Source organism: Microcebus murinus, chromosome 22 (genome assembly GCF_040939455.1).
Source record: "Microcebus murinus isolate Inina chromosome 22, M.murinus_Inina_mat1.0, whole genome shotgun sequence".
NCBI lineage: Eukaryota > Metazoa > Chordata > Mammalia > Primates > Cheirogaleidae > Microcebus > Microcebus murinus.
The window spans coordinates 22,332,829-22,357,751 of record NC_134125.1 but is presented as its reverse complement, the minus strand read 5'-3'; the positions used below and the strand labels follow the sequence as shown (position 1 = coordinate 22,357,751).

The 24,923-nt window shown below is 43.4% G+C and overlaps 1 protein-coding gene across 11 annotated transcripts in view; it reads right to left on the bottom strand.

Moving 5' to 3' along the window:
- The window catches only part of DEPDC5 (DEP domain containing 5, GATOR1 subcomplex subunit), a 125,968-nt gene that overhangs the window by 34,979 nt on the left and 66,066 nt on the right, over nt 1-24,923 (bottom strand). For 6 of the 11 annotated variants that reach the window (XM_075996714.1, XM_075996715.1, XM_075996716.1 and 3 more), the window contains 7 exons: nt 24,409-24,569; nt 19,982-20,099; nt 19,304-19,471; nt 18,407-18,626; nt 16,567-16,700; nt 10,397-10,505; nt 6,760-6,825 (listed from right to left, as the gene is read on the bottom strand). In XM_075996714.1, the coding sequence (XP_075852829.1) occupies nt 6,760-6,825; nt 10,397-10,505; nt 16,567-16,700; nt 18,407-18,626; nt 19,304-19,471; nt 19,982-20,099; nt 24,409-24,569 (976 nt within the window). The remainder of the gene's footprint in view (nt 1-6,759; nt 6,826-10,396; nt 10,506-16,566; nt 16,701-18,406; nt 18,627-19,303; nt 19,472-19,981; nt 20,100-24,408; nt 24,570-24,923) is intronic. The other 5 variants (XM_075996717.1, XM_075996719.1, XM_075996720.1 and 2 more) reach the window with 1 other exon arrangement.

The following is a 24,923-nucleotide window of genomic DNA, read 5'->3' as shown; positions in this document are numbered from 1 at the left end:
CCTGCTTTCTAGTAACCCAGCTCCTTCCAGGCAGATAGAGGCATTACAAAGGGACCCAGGACAGAATTCCATGTACCATGCAGAACAGGAGAGCTTGGGAATAACTTCCAGACCCAGAGCCCAAATGTTCTCCAAAGTTTATGATATCAGGGAAGGGGACTATCATCCCAAATTGAAACCCACTACTTTCCTCAGGAGCTTTCCATCTGGAGGCAGGGAGGAGAAAACAGATATTAAGTCATATTCATAAGGGGTTTCATTCATCCCTGTATCTCCCACAGGACTTGGCACAGCCCTGTACCTGGCAGGTACTCAGGATTTGCTATCTCAATTGATCTGAATTTTCTCCACAGGTACAGCCTTGTTCTTCCACATGTCCTTCCACCTGTCCTGCAGGTTATTTATATTTTCATATCTCACATCACTCCAAAAAATGTGAGGCCACCAGTGAATGGACAATAAAATTAAATATATGACAAAACCTAGTAAAAAGAAAAAAAGGGTAGGAGAAGTATGGAATTATAGTCTAAGTACTTTTTTGATTTTAACAATGACATTTTATATGTCTAGAGCTATGCAGTGCAATACAGTAGCTCCTAGCTATAAATGGCTATTTAAATATAAATTATTCAAAATAAAATAAAAAATTCAGTTCCTCATTCCAGCCACATTTCAAATGTTCCACAGGTACCTGTGACTAGGTACCTGTGTTGGACAGTGCAGATGGAGAACATTTCCATCACTGCAGAAAGTTCTATTGGACAGCACTGGTCTAGAGAGAAGGCTGAACACAAAAAAACGTGTACATGGGCCTATAGATAATACATAGTGACACATCTGGCTGAGTATTAAAGGGGGAAAAGGCTGCAGGCTGCTCTGTGGCCACGTGACTATTGCCAGACAGGAGCCCAGGCTCAACATTTACTTAAGTTTTGCACGTAGATCATGAACCCGATTGACATCGAGGGTTTAGGTTAGGGAAAAGGTTGATTAGTGGGTCCCTGGGATCTTCTGGAGAGATTGAACCCCTGGGGATACAAGTCTTTTGTTCATTCACGTCTCTGAAGAAAGAAAACAGAGTAAAGGGCAAAAAGTCCACTTTTAGATATATCGCCTCAGACTCCCCAGAAAACACCCTCCACAATCCCAGGAGCACACTAAAAACTGCCGCCCTAAATAGATGTGGCCTCCAAAGTGAATCCTGCAGAATCCAGTGTCTCTGGGGCCGTATAGGGCACAACTGTCTAGGGCTATGAGTCAGCTCCTCCCTCTCCCTCCACATACTTAAACCAGAACGTTTACACGTTTGAGCTGTATTTCAGGGTTTGGTATCAATGGTGGAGAAAGGGGTCCCATTGTTTAAAATAATCCTTTTTGTGCCTGCCTTCCCCATCACTATCTCAGAGGCAGTATTTATGGAACACCTCCTAAGTCCCGGGGCTGAGCTAGTTCACAAAACTGACATGGCAGCTGCCCTCTTGGAGCTTATAGTCTCGTGGGGAAGATGAGCATTAATTGCACCTACTTACATAAATCCAAAGTAGAACTGTGAGGAGTGCTAAGAAAAGAGGCACTGGAGCTATGCAAGTCCATGACATGGAATCTGACTAGCTGAGGAGGAATTAACTAAGCACAGTCAGTGCAAGGGAAGAGCCTGTGCCAGGGCAGGGCTCCAGGAGGAAACCTGGTGCCTCCAGAGGTCACTGGAGTACAAGAGGGGAAAAAAAGGATGGCAGAAGATGAGACCGTACAGGGAAACAGGGCCCCAATCACACAGGACCTTTCAGGCCATTATAAGGATTTCAGCCTTTACCCTAAAGGAAAGAAAGCCCCTGGAAAGGTTTAATTGGGGTGACACAATTAGATTTCATTTTAAAATGGGACCCTGGCGGCAAGGTGGAAAACAGACTGGAGAGGCCCAGGATGGCAGCAGGGAAACCACGCAGGAGGTAAGAAATGGTCTTGTGGACCCGGGGGTGTGGTGGTAGAGATGGAGATGACTGGAGACATTTACCATGCAAATCCACCCAGAAGTGCTGGGCTGGGCTGCCAACAGCCAAGCCTCCTTGTGAAAGTAACAGCTAGGGGAGTCAGGAGGTGGAGGGAGAGGAGAGGCCCTAACACTGGCTCAGGCTTCACATGCCAGCAGCTTCGCTTGATCGCCATGTCCCTTCAGGCTCCAAGCTGCAGACAGAAGACATCATGAGGCTGAGTTCTGAGGAAAGTCCCATTGCCAAGTGTTTCTCATGACCTTCACTTCTTACATAAGTTCATGATGAAAAAAATTAATTTCCAGAGAACAGGATATATTCACAAACCGTGTGAATAGACAAAACTGTGTGAATCTGTTCTAGTTATCAGACAGAGTGACACATTCATTGTCGTCAAGATAATGAATTGGTGGCACACAGGACCATTTTCTAAGACTGGTGCACCACCTTGTTACCTGGAACCCTCTGTGCACTGCCGTCTGTTTTCGTCTTACAGGCACTTCCTTCCCTTAGCAGAATCAGAGTCTGGGGTGATGATATCCCCCCACTGCCTCCGGCCAACAAGAACCCTTTCTCAGCAGAGAGCTGTTCTGAGGGCAAAAATCACAGGCAACACCTTTCCAACATCCTCAGCCAGAGCTGGAGGATTTGTCTCCTTTCCAAGGTCCAACAGGGTCATCGCAGAATTTCAGAGCTAGAAGGGCCAGGGGAAGTTACCTAGTCCAAGACCATTTCTATACATACACTGGAGCTTGTTCACTAGTTTGTGGCCCTGTCCTCCCTGCCTCCTTCCCCTCTTCTCTCCCCGCCACTGACACGCAGGTTCAAGTACGGAGAATTACTACATGCTAGGGTCTCGCTGACCACAAAGATGCTTGGTCTCCTTTTGCTCTCATGGCAACCTTATTAGGAGAACAAAAGTGTGAGTCCCATACTACAGATAAGAAACCAAGGTTGGGAGCAGGTAGTGCAACTGCCAAAGGGCTCACGACCAGTCCCATGAAGTAGCAGGCAACCTGATGCCAGAGCCTACACTCTGACAGTCTTTTAAGACGCCACGAAGCCCTTTGTCTAAAGGGCTCACTATACACTTCTTTGTAATTTCTGGTGCTGGATTAGGGTGGAGAGAAGCAGCAGAAATAGGAGGTAGGCACGAATAAACAGATACTCATGGCTGGGTGTGGTGGCTCACTCCTGTAATCCTAGCACTCTGGGAGGCTGAGGTGGGAGGATTGCTCGAAGTCGGGAGTTCGAGACCAGCCTGGGCAAGAGCGAGACCCAGTCTCTACTAAAAATAGAAAGAAATTAATTGGATGACTAAATGCCTGTAGTCCCAGCTACTCGGGAGGCTGAGGCAGTAGGACTGCTTGAGCCCAGGATTTTGAGGTTGCTGTGAGCTAGGCTGACGCCATGGCACTCTATCTAGCCCAGGCAACAGAGTGAGACTCTGTCCCAAAAACAAAACAAAAGAAACAGATAGTCATCAAATTAACATTCTAATCTGGCATCACAGTGACACCAATCCTAATCACAGCTAATGTTTACTGGGTGCCCACCACATACCAAGACCCCTGCTAGTCATTTACATACATCATTCCAGCCATATACATGATTAGAAGTGTGTTACTTAATTCCCAAATAAAAGCGGGTTTTCTAGTTATACTTTGTCACTGGTATGTAACTTAAGTGCACTATGGTCAGAAATATGCTCTGGGGATTTCATTCCCTTGAAATTTGTTGAGAAACATGTATTATTTCTAACCCTAAAAACAACCCTACAAAGAAATTATTTTTATTTCCTTTTACAAATGCGGAAACTGAGGTTCAGAAGGTTAACTGATGTGCCTAAAGCAGCTCCCTGGTACAGTGCTGAAGCCAAGATTTGAAAGCAGCCATCTGACTCCACTGGCCCCTTTCCTCCGTTCTATGCTGAGTGTTAGTTTTATTTTATTTCTATTTTTTCTTTTTTTGTTGTTTTTATTTTCTTTTGTTTTTTTCTATGTTGCATGTTAGAAAACAAAGCCAATTTTGTTATGTATTTTTACCCAATAAATCATAAAACAAACATAAACAAAGAAGTGCAATTTAATTTTGTGTATGTATAGAGAGCTTCCTTATTAGCCCAGATACGAGTTGAGATAAAAATTTGGCTATTTTTGTGTGTCTCACTTTGTCACCTGGGCTAGAGTATAGTGACATCATCATAGCTCACTGCAACCTAAACTCCTAGGCTCCAGCGATTCTCCTGCCTCAGCCTCCTGAGCAGCTGGGACTCTACACCTGTGCCACTATGCCCACCTAATTTTTCTATTTTTTTGTAGAAACAGGATCTCACTTATGCTCAGGCTGGTCTCAAACTCCTGGCCTCAAGTAATCCTCCCGGCTCAGCCTCCCAAAGTGCTAGGATTACAGGCATGAGCCACCAGACCTGGCCAAAATTTTTAAAAATTTATACATTTTTTAAACAACATCCTTGATGGGTAATATAAACTTTCTTCACAAGCCTCTCCTAAAGTCTGAGATCTATTTGCTATTCCCAATAGCAAACTCCACTTTTGTTCTACATGTGAATTACAATACATGAAACTGTGTGAATTACTGTATTATGGGATCTATAAAACAATTCTCTTCTAGTTCTATTGATTCTTCTTATGTTAAATTCTAATCTAAGTCTAAAACTTTCCATACCCATCTCTTGTTAGGATGTAAAAAGTTAAAAGGATCAACCTAAGTTTGTTTCAAATCAAAACTACAGTCTGCCACCCGCACTCAAAGATCAGAGATGATTCGGACTCAGAGGTTCCAACAGGGATTTGCCCAGGGCCACGCAGCTCACTGGGAAGAGGCAGGTGCAGACATCTGGAGACCTGCACAGACAGGTGCAGCAACCTCTGGCCTCCTAAGAAAGGGAAGGCTCTGACATTAACTAAATCCTGACCCTCCTGGCATAGTGGGCAGGATGATGTAAGGGTTCAGTTACTTACTAGTTGTTGCTCTCTGATCAGCTAACCTCTTTTAGTCTCAGTTCCTCATCTGGAAAATGGGGTGACAATACCTGTACCTTCTAGGTTTCTGGGAAGATTATGTTTGCAAGGCCCTTTGCACAGTAGCTGGCAGAGTGGGCACTCCATAAATATTGGTTTTCTGATTTCCACTAATTAAAGATTCCTTAACCGGCCGGGCGCGGTGGCTCACGCCTGTAATCCTAGCTCTCTGGGAGGCCGAGGCGGGCGGATTGCTCAAGGTCAGGAGTTCAAAACCAGCCTGAGCAAGAGCGAGACCCCGTCTCTACTATAAATAGAAAGAAATTAATTGGCCAACTGATATATATATAAAAAAATCAGCCGGGCATGGTGGCACATGCCTGTAGTCCCAGCTACTCAAGAGGCTGAGGCAGAAGGATTGCTCGAGCCCAGGAGTTTGAGGTTGCTGTGAGCTAGGCTGATGCCACAGCACTCACTCTAGCCTGGACAACAAAAGCGAGACTTTGTCTCAAAAAAAAAAAAAAAAGATTCCTTAACCTTTGCCTGTGGAAGGCAGCTATGCTCACCACTATACCACCAACGCCTTCCTAACCTTTGCCTTTGAACCTCCCACATCCCACCATCCTTAGCCTGCCTCACTCTGCATAAACTCTCTCAACTCTTTTTTTTCTGTAGCTAAGTCAATTTCATATACTTAGGGCCCTCCATAAAGGGCAGTGAGCCCTGTTCCTCTTTTCCTAGGCCCTGTCAAAATAGTAATTACTAACAGTAATTACAGAGTGGGTCATGAGTCAAGCCTGTGGGCCTGGATTTAAATCCCAGCTCTACTCTGTGTTGTACAAAAAGCACAACTTCTTCATCTCTCAATTTCTCCGTTTGTATAATTGGGATACAACTTTCACCTACTCACTCATGCTACAGTGCCATGGTATCAGCCTAGCTCACAGCAACCTCAAACTTCTGGACTCAAGAGATTCTCCTGCCTCAGCCTCCCGGGTAGATGGGACTACAGGCATGTGCCACCACACCTGGCTAATTTTTCTATTTTTAGTAGAGACAGGGTCTAACTCTTGCTCAGGTTGGTCTTGAATTCCTGACCTCAAGGGATCCTCCCGCCTCAGCCTCCCAGATTGCTATGATTACAGGTGTGAGGCACCATGCCCAGCCAACTTGTAGGTTCTGCTGTGAGGATAAAATAATACATGTGCTTGGCATATAGTAAGTGAAGAATTTCAAGGCTTTGAAGGCCCTTGGAGATCTGGTCCAAACCCTTTATTTGACAAATAAGTTAAGGGAATCCCAGAGGGTGGTAGAGCTACACCATTAGCCTATGATATAGTGCATGTCTAATAACAAATGTTTGCTCTGTTTTTCACCACTTCCTGCCACAGTGTTATAAATTTATCTGGTTGTACTGGGAGGAAAAAAAAAATAAGTATTCAGTCCTTGAGTAAGCATATTTCATGTTACTTATACAGCCTAAGAGGGAAGGTGCTGCAATGTGGCAGAGAATCAGTGGCAACTATGCGAAACACACAGGCAGCTGTGAGAAACACTCGAGTCAACAGTGGTACAATTACTGGCTCTCTTACATTAATCGCTTCCATCTCCCTTCACTGCCACAAACACCATGGAAGGGAATGTACATTTCTGAGACCATATTAATTTCAACTGCCCCTCAAACTCAGTTTCAGCCCAATTCCATCTGTTCAGAGCCAAACAGAAGGCCAGCTCGTGGCTCCTGCCGGTGGGACAGGCATGCGGAGCCCTGGAGTTTGACTAACCTGAGGGTAGAAGGTGGACGATGCCATGCGTGGACTGCGGACAAACTCCATAAAGAAGGCGCCGTCCTGAGGTCAGAGGAGGAGGAAGCAGCAGCAGCAGCAGCAGGTGCAAGGAAGCGAAGAAACGAATGTGTACCAGCAGTTAACCACCAAGGGAAGGAGAGAAGTATGAAAAATAAAAATAAACGTAAAAACAAGGGTGGAAGGAGAGAAACAAGGACATGAGGGGATTAGGGAACATAAAAAAAAAAAAAAGAAGAAAGAGAGAAATCCACCCAGAAAGATACTATCCAAATGCAAAGCATTAGCAGAAACTCACACCTTCCTGGGCAGACTATCCCATCCGTGTGGGAGAAATCACCCAGTTTAGAAGGTGTGTCCAAGCTCCCTCAGGTCTCATCAGAGTGTGGCCTGGACACTCTCACCCTCCCACATAGTTCTGAAATTCCTTCAGACCTATGCCAAGGAAGAGGGAAAGGCCACAAAGCAGCTTGGTGGGGCTGGCAGGGGAAAGGCTTTAGTGGCAGCATCCTGGCCTCCCACTTGGCTGGGTGACTAGCAGCACTCTTGAAGAGAGGCACTGAGGCATGAGGTTTTTCTGCTTGTTACTAAATATGGCAGCCAGATGGGAGAAGAGGATTCAATGCAGGATAAGTTCTTGCTTAATTTTCTGAGCAAACAGCATACAGAAGCAGCCACCATACCTTCTCCTCCACTGGTAGTGTAACAAAATCGTGAAGAAGCTAAGACATACATGATGTCAGATACAGAAGGATTCATTGTGAAGGGCTTCCTACAGCTGTCTTCCTCTCCCCAGCCTACCCTTTTTTTTTTTTTTGAGACAGAGTCTCACTTTGTTGCCCGGGCTAGAGTGCCATGGTATCAGCCTAGCTCACAGCAACCTCAAACTCCTGGGCTCAAGCAATCCTACTGCCTCAGCCTCCCGAGTAGCTGGGACTACAGGCATGCGCCACCACACCCAGCTCATTTTTCTATATATTTTTAGTTATCCAGCTAATTTCTTTCTATTTTTAGCAGAGATGGGGTCTCGCTCTTGCTCAGGCTGATCTCGAACTCTTGAGCTCAAGCAATCTTCCCACCTCGGCCTCCCATAAAGCTAGGATTACAGGCGTGAGCCACCACGCCCAGCCATCCACAGTCTACCCTTGTGGGGTTCAGGTGGCCATGTATTTGAAACAAGAATGATACAGAAGGGCCGGGCATGGTGGTTCACACCTGTAATCCTAGCACTCTGGGAGGCCGAGGTGGGCGGATCGCTTGAGCTCAGGAGTTCGAGACCAGCCTGAGCAAGAGCGAGACCCCATCTCTACTATAAATAGAAAGAAATTAGCCAAACAACTAAAATAGAAAAATTATCCAGGTGTGGTGGCGTGTGCTTGTAGTCCCAGCTACTCGGGAGGCTGAGGCAGGAGGATCGCTTGAGCCCAGGAGTTTGAGGTTGCTGTGAGGTAGGCTGACGCCACGGCACTCTAGCCCAGGGCAACAGAGTGAGACTTTGTCTCAAAAAAAAAAAAAAAAAAAGAATGACACAGAAGACTTTTCCAATGACCACTCCTTCCATCTTTCTTAAGTAGTACCCTCTGTCCCTTCAGAATCTTTTTACTTTTTATGCTTGATTATCACAGAAATTCAGAATCAGCACTTGATAAGTTGCAAGGTTCCTACTTTCCTACAAGTTTCCTCAATTTGAAAAGTAGAATAACTCAAATGGGTGTCCATTTAACAATACTGCTGCCACCTCTCATAAGTGACTATAAACTCAAGTAACAAACGTTGGAAACTTGTGGCTCTGGAGGTGCAGATGCAGGTAACTGCCATGCATGCTAACATGAGATGCCACCTGGAGACTCGGTTGGGCATTTCTGAGAAAATCAGCAGGGTTCTTCACTTTGGCCATCTCATAGCATCTTTGTTTTCCCTTGACTACCCAGGAGTCTACATCCAACACTACTGATGGCTCAGACATGTAGATTTTAGTGTTCAGTTGGAAGATCAGGAGAATGTTTTAAACAGCCATCTAATATTTGGTCTTTGGTGCATTTTAATCTTAATGTTTACATAACAACTCTATAATTTCTCTACTTTTCAGTATTATGGTCTTGGCATTGTTTCTAATCCTCAAAGACAGCAATGAGTAGAGGTAACAGCTGGTGGATAGCACATATGGTACTTAGGTATATCACTGTTCCATTTGTGTGCCTTATAGAAGCAGAGAAACTGATAATACTGAGATTTAGGGACACATGGAGGACTCTACACCAACAGATCATTCTTTATGCACAGACTATCCTTGGGACCTAAAGCCACTCCCTAGAGCAGAGGTCGGCAAACTATAGTTTGCATGACAACTCTGGCCAGCCACATGGTTTTTTAATAGTGTGAGCCGAGAATGTTTTTTACGGTTTTAAATAGTTATGGAAATAATGTACTTACACAATAGCCTTATTTTGCCTCTTGACCCACAAAGCCTAAAATACGTATTTAGGTTTGCCAACCTCTGGTCTATAAAAAGTCTACAAACTGCCTGTGACCACAGTTGATTCTCTATCTCAGATTTTAATTCCTCCACCTCCACTAGTCTAATTCTAGCAATTTATGCTAAGGAAATATCAGAGATGTGGTCAAATAACAAGTATAAGGATGTTCATTGCAACATTATTTATAATTGTGATATACTGTAGAATAACTGTAAAAATTTACAGACTATCAAAAATTATTTTAAAATTCAGAAACCATCTACATTTTTAACAAAATAAAGGTATAAATGAAGGTCTATTCATATGATGAAATATTATATATAATATATAAATATAATATAGCTTTTTTTTAAATAATGCTTTTGAAAAATATTTAATGACAGAAAATTATGATATGAAAATAAACTAAGTAAATACAGGGATAGATATACAATTCGACCACAATTTTAAAAAATATAACATATATCTATTGAATCTCTTTCATCTCCTAGGAGTGGAGAACAGATAGAAAATATACAGTCAACTCACCCCACAACAGAATGCTCTAAAGTCTGAATTTCCCAAAAGAGGGAGCTGACAGAGCCAAGTCTATTGGCCTTAAAAGATACAAAAAGCTTGATCTATGGTGTTTTTGGTCCCTCACTATATACTTCAATTCCTGATAGAGGTCTAAAGTTTCAGGGTTTTATGTATTTTCCCTCCCAGGATGCTCCCATTGGACTGTATTTCTCAGCAGTCTAAGAGAACTAATGGGAATTTCATTATCAAAGAAGAGTGAGCTATTGTGGAAGCTGCTTTGGTAGCTTTCTACTTCCCTCTGGGACAGCTAAAGATGAGGTTGAAAGAAAACAAGACAGCCATTTTCAAAGCTCAAGCCAGATCTTGGGCACTGACCAATATAGTTTAGCTTGACTATTCTTTTATCTGCATTTAGCTAGAAGTTAGCTTCCTTACTACTGTGAGCAACAAAGTTCCTGGATGAAAATAGTAACAGTATAGAATCTTAAAAGGGTTTGAGGTAGAATTCATCCAAAGCCCCAACACATTCAATCCTGGATTCGAAGGGCTAACCCGTTTTACCCTCCACGCTGGGTCTCTGAGATCATGCAGCAGCTCCCCGCTGGGGTGGCCTCTTTTACCTTTCGTGGGCTGTCCACGTGGGTGGGAGTCATGGCAACACTGCTGCTCTCGGCTGGCTGGGTGGAGCTCTTCCCACCATGCACAGCTGCCTGCTGTTCTCCTAGGCACCTGAAAGGAGGAGAATACAGGACTGGAGCTTGCACGGAGCTCTCTGGTGAAGGATCCATCTTAACTGAGACGAAGACAATTCTGTTGTTTTTTCTTTGAAACAAATACTTCTGCCTTGCTTCTCCTTCAGGCCCTTCATGATGCCTTTAATGCATTTATTGTGCTGAACAATCACTGGTCCTCGACAGTAAATCAGAAAACAGCCCAATTTAAAAAGCATGCTGGCAGCACCTGGTGCTTATCTATTACTTATAAAATGCAACTGAGAGAGAGAGAGAGAGAGAGAGAGAGAGAGTGTGTGTGTGTGTGTGTAAAGGCCTGGCCTCGTTGGCCCAAACCATGGCTGTTCTGGCTCCAGAGATTCTATGGGGTAGCCTGCCATTGTCACTGGGCCTGGGTTGCAGCTCAGCTTCTCCTTGTGTCCACTCCTGTTTGTCCCCTCCCTCCTACCAGTGTTGAGCCCAAGGACTCTTCTTAATAAACATCCTACTTGCTAAACCCCACCTCAGTTGGCTTTCCCAAGAACCCAACCTGCAACACTTCTCTCATCTTAAATCTTGACATTTTTGTTACTAATCTTGAAGTAATCACATTCTGGGGATTAAAAATCCCCAGATTTTTACTGGGGATTAAAAATCTGTTTCCATAGTAACCTGTTGCATTCTCTCCCTTAAAAATTTTTATTATGAAAAAATTCAAACATATACAAAAGAGGATAACTCCTATATATGCAGCCACCAAAATTATATATTTAGACCCAATCTTGTTTCATGTATACCCTCACCTGCCCACACCAATTATTTTGAAGCAGAACTCACATATTTCATCCACAAACACATCAGTATTTCTAAAACAAAGTAACTTATAAAAATGTTTCAAATTTTTCTAATATCAAATATTTCCCCAATTGCCTCAAAATAATTTTTTTTACAGTTTGTTTGTTGAAAAGAAGACTCAATTAAGGTCCCTACACTGCTATAAGTTATGTTTTTTCTCAAGTCTCCTTTGGGGGATAAGCTCCTCTTCCTCTTTCCTTATCCTTGCAGTTTGTTAAAGAAAGTAGCTGGGTCAGGCATGGTGGATCATGCTTGTAATTCTAGCACTCTGGGAGGTTGAGGCGGGCAGACTGTTTAAGCTCAGGAGTTTGAGACCAGCCTGAGCAAGAGCAAGACCCTGTCTCTACTAAAAAAAAAAAAAAAAAAAAAAAAAAAAAAAAAAAAAAAAAAATATATATATATATATATATATATATATAAATTACCCAGGCATGGTGGTACGTGCCTGTAGTCCCAGCTACTCGGGAGGCTAACGCAGTAGGACTGCTTGAGCCCAGGAGTTTGAGGTTGCTGTGAGCTAGGCTGATACCACGGCACTCACTCTAGCCTGGGCAACAGAGTGAGACTCTGTCTCAAAACACAAAAAAAAGAAAGAAAGAAAGTAGCTCATTTTTCCTGTAATTTTACATAGTCTGGATGTGCTGATTACATACCTCTATAGTTTAACATGTTCCTCTGTGCCCTGCAATTCCTGAGAATTAGAAGTTATATCAAGAGGTATGTATGAGTAGATTTTGGTTCAATTCTGGGCCAGAATCCTTCCTATGTGGTGTTGTGTACTTCTCTCTAGAGGCCCAGAATATCTGGATGCCTCTTTCTAGTGATGTTAGCTGCCACTGATGATCTTTGCTGGCTTCATTCATTCATCAGAGATTATACATACTGATATTCTAGCATTCCTTCTGGATTTATTAGTGGGGATATTTTAAAAAGAGAAACTTCCCCCACACCAATTACTTGGTTAGTCTGAGGTGTAATTCATAGAGGAAAAGCAGAATAGACGCTTGATTCTTTCCCTTGTCCACTGTCACCACACCCACTCTCTCTCTTTCTGTCACACCACAGTATGTTTTCTTGGAGCCTCATCCACAAATGCACAGTCACATTCTCTTGCACTTCCTGAAGGCTATGGTGGCAGGAAGCCTCAGTTAACCCCAGTACCTTCTCAAATGAGTTATCTGATGCACACGACAATCTACTGAGGTGCCTTCTCTGTGCTGACCCGTGGACTAGGAATCAGGGATTCAGAGATGAGGAAGACCTCGTCCTTGCCCTTACAGGCTCTTTGTCTAATGGCTAGGGGAGAGGGGACTGCCACAAAACGACAGTTACAACGCATACGTGAGAACATACATGAGGGCACAGTGTATTCTGCCAGGAGGGGCGTCACCAGCCAGGCCTCCACAGAGGTAGTGACATATATACACTAGGTGGGCCTTGAAAGGTGGGCAGAAGGAAGATACAGCCTACCCAGAGGCAAGAAGAGTAAAACATGCAAATGCCCTTCACATGCCTCTGCAGGTACATGTTGTGCTGTGTCATACTGTTGGCATGCTTCCATCACGGAGCTCTGAGCCACAAGCACACACTAGAGCCACTTTGGATAGAACATGAACATCCATCTGCGTGGGGGTGTGTAGGCGTCTCTCTCTCTCTCTCTGCCCTACTCAGCTGTCACTGGATCATCTTCATCTAACAGGAGCAGAGACGCTCACTGGCTAGCACCAGCTGCCCAGACCGGTCACACCGCTGTTAATCGGTACAAAGCTGAGACTCAAGAGGCTTCCACAGGAGGCTGACTAAAAGTGCAATATATGCCTACAGATGAAAGTTGGAAGGGAACTGGAAGAAATAAACACAGTTACGGTAAGATGGTAGGACTATAGGTGGAATTTTAAAAACTCTTTCATATTGCTGTAACATTTTTTCCATAATAAGTAAAATTGAATCTGCTTGATGCAGCAAAAGGAAAAGAAAAACATACAAATAAAAAATGCTGTGTGAGCAAACATTACATAAAGGTCTGGCTCTCTCTACTCTACCTCCAGCTTTTAGAAAATACAGCACTTTTCCCAGGAGCAGTCTTCTGGGCCAAGGAACGAGCCTTGAATCTCTTCTCCTGCCATGGGATTAGAAGACAGTCTCATCCTTCACACTGAGGGGACTACTACCCCAAGATACCCTCCTTCTTTCAGTCTGAGCAGAAAGAGGCTCCTTGGTACATACTAAACAATGACTCACGGACAAATTAAAATAAGATCCCTTCACCCCCAGCTTCACACTCCTCCCAGCAACATATGTTCCTTGTTCTCTTTTTCCAGTGAGAAAGGTCTATGATTAGTTACAGGGAGAACCTGTCACACAGAGTTCTGGGGTCTTTCCTTGGTCTGATAAAGATATTTTCAAAAGAAGACCCAGTGCCCCCAGCAATGAGCCCGAACTATCCCAGCTTTCCTTTTCTCATTTGCCCCCCACCCCAAGCACCCTATTGGTTCTTCATTCCTTCCAAATTTCCACTTCACCATCAGCCTCCACCCAGCCCTGGTTGCCTCTTGCCTGGACTAGTGGGAGCCTCCCAGTGGGACTCTGCCTCCTGGTGCCCACCCACCAAGCCTTCCCACACGGGAGGCTCGTCTCTGAAAAAACCACTTCTGCCAAAGACACTGATTGGATATTTCAGGATATTAAGGAACTATTTGTAATTCTTAAGGTAAATTATAATATCATGGTGTTTTTTTTTAAAGAGTACTTATCTTTCAGAGATAAATTCTGAAATATTACAGATGAGGGGAAATGATATGTGGAATTTGATTTAAAAAAATAAAAGGAAAGGTGAACACAAGTGGGCTAGAAATGAAACAAGATCAGCCATGAGTTGATCATCACTGAAGCTGGGTGATGGGTAAAGAGGGTTTATTATATTAATACTAGTCTGTTTACATTTTCTTATCTGCTTCAAATTTTCCAATAAAATAAAATAAATTTGCTAAGGATTCTTTGAAAAAGAGAATGTGTAAGGACAGCCTGGCAACCAACTTTCCACACTGTCTTTCCAATTGCATCTCCCACCATACCTCCTGGTCACTTGCTCACTCCCTCAATGTTAGTTCCTAAAACCCCAACGTGTGCAGGCTCCTGTCGGCATGACGCAGGCCCTCACACCATGCAGACAAGGTCTAGTCTCCCCTAACACACGCCCCCCATATCTGTACAGGGAGACCCTCAGCAGCCCATCCTCCATCATTCAATAAATATCTATCACGCACGTACTATGTGCCAGGCAGGACACACAGCCCTTGCCCTAGAGCACACAGTTAAGTCAGGTGGAAGTAAACAGACGATCACAGCCCTCAGTAGAATACTGGTCAGTGCTCTGATGGATGTAGGCCCAGGATGCTGGCATGCATAGAGAAGAGCCTGATCTAGCTGGGAGGACAAGAGGGGCAGAGAAGGATGCCCCCAAGGCAGGTCCTACCTGCACATGGAAATATTTTCTCTTTTCCCCATGTCCCATCTCTCCCCTGTATATATGCTTCACTTCCTACAAGGCCAACTTAAATCCCACCTCCAGTGACACTCTCCCTGCCCTCCCAAACAAGTGTAGTCCCCCTGGTGTCCTGTCAAATGTAGCACCTTCTATTTAGAAAGGGGCCACACACTCAAATGGCTACAGTAGCCAGCCGCGTAGCATGACTGAGGGTGCAAGACAAGTCTAAGACCAGAGGGTGAGTGCCAGCCCACCATGGCTGGGTACAAACATGGACCCAGTATTGAGCCTCTGCTATTTCAAGCAAAGCTGGATTTTATATACTATCTGTAATATAATTTTGCATTACAGTAGTCCACCCCTTATCTATAGAGATATGTTCCAAGACCCCCAGTGGATACCTAAAACCATGGAGAGTACCAAGGCCTATGTATACTATGTTTTTCCTATATATACATATCTATAATAAAGTTTAATTTATAAATTAGACACGAAAGCCGGGCGCGGTGGCTCACGCCTGTAATCCTAGCACTCTGGGAGGCTGAGGCGGGCGGATTGCTCAAGGTCAGGAGTTCAAAACCAGCCTGAGCGAGACCCCGTCTCTACCATAAAAATAGAAAGAAATTAATTGGCCAACTAATATATATAATATAAAAAAAAATAAATAAAAAATAAATTAGACACGGTAAAAAATTAACAATAAAACAGAATGATTATAAGCATAATCTGTAATAAAAGTTATGTGAATGTGGTCTCTCTCAACTAAGTATACTGTTTTCACCTATTTTTGTTTTTTTTGAATTAATAAATATATAATTTATTATACTTGATAATCTTACAGCATTTTTGTGTTATACACTGTTTATTTTTCTGTATCTTTTAAAGAAAAAAAATCCTACATCCCAGACTCAATTTCCCTATTTCCTGTACCAATCTTTTTATTTTCCTTAATAGGTATTTTTTGAACTCTTTTTTAACATTACTTTTAACTTTTTTTCCCAGAATATTATGGGGGTACAAATGTTAAGGTTATGTATATTGCCCTTGCCCCCCCCCCACGCCCCTCAGGTCAGAGCTTCAACCGTGTCCATCCCCCAGAAGGTGTGCGTAGCATTTATTGTGTATGTATATACCCATCCCCTCCTCCCCCCACCCACCTGCCTGATGCCCGATAAATGTTATTCCTATATGTCCACTTAGGTGTTGATCAGTGAAACCAATTTGCTGGTGAGTATATGTGGTGTTTTCACCTATTTTTGGACCACTATTGACTGTGGGTAACTGAAACTGTGGAAAGTGAAACTGCAGATAAGGGAGACTACTATATATTATATATAATATAGTCATAGTCATATAGTTTTATATAATTATGCATCACAGCATATATATGTTATATATTTTTTCATATAAAAATTCACATAAAATCTAGGTTTTTATATGAAATCTTCAAATTAAAAAATCTGGCTCAAACATGTTAAAAACACTTTGTGAGCCAAACTAAATGTGACCATAGTTCAAATTAAACCCCAGACTATGAGTTTATAATTTCTGGCCTATTGCATGTTGTTTGATACTTAGCAGGTATTAGCCTAGTTTTCTTTTCATGTAAATGTCTTCTTCTTAATTATAGGTTTCTTACACAAGGAAATCCTATTTCACCCTGATCACAGGAGTCAGGCACAAAAAACCCTTCTGGCCTGTGAGGTAGGGACGAGTCACCCTCCCACCCAGCACTTACTTCTGACTGGCCTCCATCTCCAACAGGGCAGACAGAGCTGAGGTTCCCTTCTTCCCAACTGGAGGGCCGGCTGACTCGAGAGAGTGCGTGGGAATAGGCCCGGTTATCTGCAAGCCTTTCATGGTGGCCCCTTTCTAAACCAGAGAAGAGGAGACAAGGTCATCACTCCAGGTGGGCTCTCTCAGTAGAAGCCACTCACGCCCCAGCACCTGCTGCTGCATCCTCAGGCTCTGGATCCAATGAACAGGGTCAAGGAACATGGGTTCTTGGTGTTCAGTAAATGACAAAAAACTGTTTTTCACTCACTGCCTGGAGAACAAAAAAACCCTGCCTCTTTGTGCATCATCTCATTTTACCCTCACCACAGCTCTATGAAGTAAATGACGTTATCTCTATTTTACAAAAAAAGAAACAGAGGCTCCGAGAGGTTAAGAAATTTACCCCAAATCCCACTGGAGTTAGAATTCAAACTCCAGTGACCTCACTTCAAAACCAAAGTTCTTTCCACTATACAAGCTCTCCCGGAAATGTTCCTAATCATAAGTGATACTGTGTACAAAAGGCAGCTGGTGAGGGAAGAAGAATTCTGAATTTGTGGTTAAAAACACAAAAATAAGGACACAGCTGATGATGAAACACCACCAAGTGATTAAAAAGAATGAACTAGGCCGGGTGCGGTAGCTCACACCTATAATCCTAGCACTCTGGGAGGCTGAGGTGGGTGGATTGCTCAAGGTCAGGAGTTCAAAACCAGTCTGAGCAAGAGTGAGACCCCGTCTCTACTAAAAATAGAAAGAAATTAATTGGCCAACTAAAAATACATTGAAAAAATTAGCTGGGCATGGTGGCACATGCCTGTAGTCCCAGCTACTCAGGAGGCTGAGGCAGGAGGATTGCTTGAGCCCAAGAATTTGAGGTTGCTGTGAGCTAGGCTGATGCCACGGCACTCACTCTAGCCTGGGCTACAAAGGGAGACTCTGCCTCAAAAAAAAAAAAAAAAAAAAAGAGAATGAACTACTGATAGACACAATAGCTTACAAGAACCCCAAAGTTTTAGGCTAAGTGAAAGGAAGGAGCCTCAAAAGCTTACATATTGTATGATTCCATTTTCTGTGGCATTTGGAACAAACAAAACAGACCAGTGGTTGCCAGGGATTAGAGATGGGGCAAAATGTGACCAAAAGAGTAGCATGAAGATATTTTTTAAAAAGTGATGGAACTATTCTGCATCCTAATTGTGGTGGTGGTTACAAGAATCTATACAATGGTTAATATTCATAGGCCTATACACACAAACCCACACACAGAGGTCAATTATACTATATGTTAATTAAAACAAAACCATACTGAATCCCAGATCTGCTCCTCATGTTTGGGTGGCCTCAGACATATTCCATCACCCCCATGAGCCTCAGTCTCCCCACTGAGCAGTGTGTGACTGAAATGAGGCATGAGCATGCTAGAAACTCTAAATGTGATAGAAGAGTAAGGAAGGATCACTGCTGTTGGCCTCCTAAGAGTTTCTACTCAGCAATTCAGCACTGAATCGCACAAGCAGCTACGCTGAACACTGGGTCCCACTTGGGGAACACATCAAACCTGTGTCCTCAGGCAGAAAGGGGTGGCTCAAGGCCAAGGAACACTGCCCAGTTGCTGTCTGGCACCAATCCCTCCCTCCTTCACCCTGCAATGGAGAAGAACACACTGTTTTGGATTTACGATAAGTGTTGGGCAGTTGTGGAATAAATAAACTGATTGAAGAGAAGACCCTGAGATAGGAGGAGGCAGATCCTACATCTCAGACCATGCCTGGGTTCCAGAGAGTCCAAGGAACCCTCACCCGCATCATGCGATCTGACCGATGTCGTCTGCGGATCCGGTTCAAGCCCTCCACAAAGCGGATAAAGCCATCCAGGAGTTGCCACTCGTCCTCATCTGCACGGGGTCTGTCCCCATAGATGTCGCAGTGCACCTCCCCCTCTGTGATGCGCTTGGTGGCGGTGACACAGGCTGGCAGCAGCAGGAAGCGGGTCCTCCAGAACTTCAGAGACTCAATTAAGCTACATAGGGCCAAGGAAAACACAGAGTGGTGATGAGGAAAAGAGATAATGAAAGTGCTCCCAGTGAACACCCTCTGGAGTGGCTGTGTGAGGGCCCACCTCCCCAAGAGTACATGTTCATCTGACACTACAGCTCATGGCTTCGCTGAAAACGTAAGTTCTAAAGGAAGAGCACAAAGATTGCTTTTGCTTTAAATCCCGGAGATGTCAGAATGCTCTGTGCACCCAGGCCAAATGAAGTTGTGGTTTTTGTATCTCCACAATCATAAATCACACACAAAAAATCAAACACTGAAAATGAGACACCACAAAGCTACCAGCCAACTATTGAGGAAGCTGTTAAGAACATGATCTGCACTGACACTTGCATCAGGGAGCACATCATCACTGAGTTTTGTTTTATTTTTCTCAATTGTGGTGAAATATACATAACAAAATTTACTTTAACAGATTTTAAATGGACAATTCAGTGGTATTAAGTACATTCACACTGTTGTGCAACCGTCACCACTATCCATCTCATGATTGAGTTTTTAACCCAATGCAGACGTACTTTTGCTTTTCCTTTTTTCCCTAAAATAGTCATTACTTTGCCATCAGGAAAAAAGGACACAAACTGTTAAAATACACATACACTCAAGGCTACCAGGATGGAAGGCCAAAGCCCACTCTCTGACCTGAAGTCCTCGGAGCCTGCAGAGCAGATATACTGATCTAAATAATTCCACTTGTACTCCTCCAGCCGTTCGTGGGAGAATTCCACCCAGCAGGAGACGAACTCCGAGTCTGAGTGGGAAGGGCAGAGGCTGTAGGTGTAGTTGATCTGGGCAGATTCATAAGGGTACCTGGAAAATAAAGGGCAGGCCCAGAAGTTCAAAAGGAGAATTCCCCCTAATTCTCCTCTACCTTTTCTGTCTCTACACACTTAGCACCATTCTTAGAATTCAACCCTCAACTGTAGTAACCAGCTCATCCCAGGGAACTGTAAAGGAAATTTCTCAGATCTTGTTAAACTTTTTCATTCTTCTCTCCTCACATTCTTTTATTATTATTTGTGTATATTTATGGGGTACAGGTGCAACTGTTACGCTGATATATGCATTATCTCCTCACATTCTTAATTTTTAATTGGCTTGTTATGAATCATGCTAAACATTGTAAGATGAATCAAATCCCTTTTGGAAGATAAGCTAAAACCCTAAAAGAACCCTAGGAAACAAAACAAAAACTCCAAGAAGAAAAAAAAAAAACAATCACTCAACTTCCTTGGTTTGAATTATGTACTATACACATAATTTAGTACTCGGACATAATCTAGGACAATAGCCAAACACCTTAAACATCCAAGGACTCACTTGGGAAGGTACCGTGTCACTGTGATCATCTTATCCTTCAGTGTCACTTTGTGGAAAGTTCTGCCCATACTCAGCCAGTACTGGTCTTCCTCCTCGGGGCGGTTTCGGGACACAAGACCTAACAGAGAAAAATGATAACTTTCCTCCAGCTAGCTGAAGCTCATTCTTACAACACGCAATTGCTCCTCATTCATAAGGATTCAGGGAAGAAGAGACAACGCTTTGCTTTTGAGGGACAGTTTCATGAAAGAAAGCTGTTCTTGGTTAAGAAAAAAAAAGTCTTCCTTCAGTGACCAAGTTTAGTCTGCAAAGAAAAAAAAAGGCAAAGAAAGTATAAAAAAGTAAAAAAAAAGAAAAAAAAAGTCCTGAGGTTGGTTTATTTTTCTGTTACTAAACCAACCAGCAGCAGCTCAGAGCCTGAGGGTGCTGATAGCACCTAGATGACACCCTCAAAGCTGAAAAACCTGATGTTTCATCCTCTGTGGAAGAATGTTCTGGAGTAAATGTTAATATGCTAAGAGATAACTGTGGAACTGAAATGGAACTCCACTTCACCGAAGCACAAGCTGCCCACCCTGGCATGTGAGGTCCTCGCCCCAGGGTAGCACCAACCCAGCTTTCTGGCCTCTACTCCCACATTGCTTATTCAAATTTCAGTCTTAAAAGACCATTGATTTATTTGCTGCAATTTCCTTCCTCGAAACATTTGCTTGGGTTGCTTCTTCTGCCTTCTCACCATTGAAATCCTATGGATCACTTAAAGTCAGTATCAAACGCCACTTTCTCCAGAAAGCTGTCAGATCCCACCAGCAGTCTAAATTCTACCTTGTATGTAGCTCCTTCTGTGTGTCTCTCTCATATCCTTATAAACTAAAAGTTCCAGGAGGAACAGAACTACTGTTTAGTTTGTTTTTTGTGGGGTTTTTTTTGAGACAGGGCCTTGTTCTGTCACCCAGGCTGGAGTACATCATAACTCACTGCAGCCTCGAACTCCAGGGCTCAAGCAGATCCTCCAGCCTCAGCCTCCCCAGTAGCTGAGACTACAGGCATGCACCACCACACCCAGCTAATTTAAAAAATTTTTTTAGAGATAAGATCTCACTACGTTGCCCAGGCTAGTCTTAAACTCCTGGCTTCAAGAGATCCTCCCACCTCAGCCTCCTGAGTTGCTGGGATTACAGGCATGAGCCATTACATCCAGCTTCAGGTATTCAAAAAATATTAGTTGAACATAGGAAAGAGGAAAATAATGATGAATCAAGAAAATAACAAGTATTCAAGAGAATAATAATTGTGCCTGGAAGAACTGAGCCAAACCAAAATTTCTTTGGTCTACAAATGAAATGCAGCCCTTTGGTTCAGCTGAGAGATAGTCACACAGTGCTAGGCAGCATGGGAGTGGTCAGGAGGACAAAGGCTCAAAGAACTTTTACTGTGAATGTGGAAATTTCCCAGATGATGCTAAGGGAGCAGCATGCCAGATGCATATAAGAAAGAGGTGAGGCTTTGACTCATGGGATTCCAGGCTAAACCCCAGCTCTTTCATTTGCCAGCTGTGTGATCTCGGGCAGCAAATCTCTCTGAGTCTTGCTTTCTGCAACTAGAAAGAGAGCATGCCCCCATCCCAACATTCCTTAATTTACACAACAAATACCCTGCTGGCTGTCAGGAAGATACTGTCATAGGATAATATTCACAAACATTTAGTATGGTACCCTGATATCCTATTCTAAGTTTGGTACACCCAAGTTATCTCTGTTTTTATCCTGCACAGTATTCTTCACAATCTATGATCAAATATATAATTGTGGTTTACTAGTTTAACATCTGTCTCGCCCAGTGGACTGTGAACCCCGAGGGCAGGGCCAATGCTGTTCTATTCCCTGCCATAACAGGGCCTGGCTCACATTCACTATTCAATAAATCTGTGATGAATGAGCAGCACAGGTTTGGTTATGATGGCAACTTTGCCAGTAATTAAACAACAACTGTACCATTTCTGTTACTATAGAAATGAGAGAGATTAAACTTATTAAAAAAGAAAAATAATAGTCAGGCAAGTAGCCTCTGGCCAGCTAGCCATCACAGGAGGCTCATGAATCAGCCAGGAACAGAACTGGACACTAGAGGAATTATTATAGGGTCATCGACCAGCCATTCGAGAGAAAAGCAAGTGGGCAGACTAGATAGGTCCAGTTACACTAAATGAGAATTCATTCCACTGTTCTTGGGATAAAGAACAAAATCCTTCACATAGTCCTATGAGGTCTCTTGATATCTCTGGCTGCATCTCTGGCTCACTCCTTGTGCTCCATCACACTAGCCTTCTTTTTGGTCCCTAAAAGTATCACAATGTCTCCTGCTGCAAGGGCCTTTGCACAAACCAATCCCTCAGCCTCCCTCACATACTCTTCTTTCTCTTCCCACTCTCCACTCCCAACCTACTTCTAATAACCTCCGCACGTACTTCAGGTCTAAGCTCAAACATCACTTCCTCGAGGAAGCCATTCCTAACCCTTCAGGCCAGATCAGGCCATGTATTAAATATCCTCACAGCCCCTTGACTTTTCTCTCACAGTGCATATCACAACATGTAATTATATTTCATACTTTGACTGTTATTTTTCCCCACTGGGCTATAAATCCCTTCCCAGAGTAGAAGCTTCAAAGATATTGTTAAATAAATGAGTGAATGAATGATTCATATATTTGTTGTCCTGATCCATATTGTAGTGTGCCAGGCACCAAGGTTTCCATTGTAGAGGATAAAAAGATGAACTAGAAATAGTTCTGGCACTTGAAAAGGTTAATATTCAGTAGAGTCTGGAATATAAACAGAAGGCAACATGCGATAAAAGTCAGAAGGTGGTTTCAAAGAAAATCCAGAGGGAGTCCAAAGTTTCATCTGCCAACAACAGGGCCTGGCCTGGATGACCACTGAACTCCCTCTAACAGGTCCATACTTGTCTGGCCCTCTGGCCAGAGGAGGTTTCGTGGAGCCAAAGATGATGTGGGGTTTAGAACTAGGTGATTAAGGGAGTGCAGGGGGTTTCATTAGCAGTAATGAGGAAGCAGAAGACTAAGATAGCTCACTGATTGTTCCAGGAAGTGAGTCCTGCTAATTCTAGGCTCCAACACTTAATTCTTTCTGTTAGACATATTTTAGAAGCGTGCTCCACAGCCTTGCTCTAATTCAATTAGCGTCACCAATTTTGTCACTTATTAGCTTCTGCCACTCATAGATGACCCATTCTTGATTCAAGTCACTAAACTTCAGTGATAAATAAGAGAAAGACGAACCCAGAATAGGAAAAAAAAAAAGAGAACAAGTATAAACTTCAGGTTTAGGTAACACCTGAGAACCTGCCGTGTACCGGGGACTGTGCTACTAACAATTAAATGCAGTTTTCTGGGGTTAGAATATTCACTGTATACTTTTGACAGCTCAGTATTGGCTCAGATGCCTGCTGCTCCTGGGTGTTGTTCAAGCCAGCCTGCACCATTCCCAAACTTGGTCACATCCTCTTCCTTAAAGGAGAGTTGTAATTTTTTTTTTGCTTTGAGACAGAGTTTCACTCTGTTGCCTGGGCTACAGTGCCATGGTGTCAGCCTAGCTCACAGCAACCTCAAATTCCCAGGCTCAAGCGATCCTCCCGCCTCAGCCTCCTGAGTAGCTGGGACTACAGGCATGTGCCACCATGCCCGGCTGATTTTTTCTATATATTTTTAGTTGGACAATTTTTTTTTTTTTTTTTTTTTTTTTTGAGACAGAGTCTCGCTTTGTTGCCTAGGCTAGAGTGAGTACCGTGGCGTCAGCCTAGCTCACAGCAACCTCAAACTCCTGGGCTCAAGCAATCCTTCTGCCTCAGCCTCCCAAGTGGCTGGGACTACAGGCATGGGCCACCATGCCCGGCTAATTTTTTCTATGTATATTATTTGGCCAATTAATTTCTTTCTATTTATAGTAGAGACGGGGTCTCGCTCTTGCTCAGGCTGGTTTCGAACTCCTCGAGCAATCCGCCCGCCTCGGCCTCCCAGAGAGCTAGGATTACAGGCGTGAGCCACCGTGCCCGGCCTTAGTTGGACAATTAATTTCTTTCTATTTTTAGTAGACACGGGGTCTCGCTCTTGCTCAGGCTGGTTTTGAACTCCTGATCTCGAGCGATCTGCCTGCCTTAGCCTCCCAGAGTGCTAGGATTACAGGTGTGAGCCACCGTGCCCGGCCAAGAGTTATAATTTAAAGAGAGTATTCAAGATAAATCCGCACCTAACGGAGACTTTATTCCTCATGTAAAATAAAATTTGGAAGGAAAAATTTTGCATTGAAAACAATTACTCCTGAATTTATCTACTCCCCACCATCTTGAAAATCTATTCCCACAAATTTAGTAAAAAAGAAAAATATGAGTCCAAGGAGAAAAACTCACCTCGGCTATAGAGTGGGCTACTGCTCAGTGGAGGCGGGACAGCAGGGTTGGGTTTCTGTGCCTTGGGCTGCACAATGATTTGGTAGCCCTGCATGAGACGCTGGCAAATGAACTCTTCAAACACCTGCTGGGCCGTCATCTGTACGCCTTCCTCATCCCTCCTGGAAAAACACGGTTGATCACATGGATGCTTGGCCTGGGCAGTGAGGCAGAGTACACAGTCCCATCCTCTGCTTGGTTTTATCCCTGATAACCATTCCATGGCAGTTCATAAAACTAACCATCTGTAAACCAGTTTTAGGAGAATCGATCAGTTCAAAGAGGAGGAAAAAGAAGGCAGGTAATTCAATGCCCAACTGAGTAAAATGAGTAATCTCAGAAAAGGAGATCAGATTTAGTGTGCCAAAAACAACTGCATTAGAAAATATGAGAACCATAGAACCATCCATGAGGAGAAATTGTTAATGTCAATAGAACTCTAAAGGAATTAACAGTTCTTACATCATACCATTTCC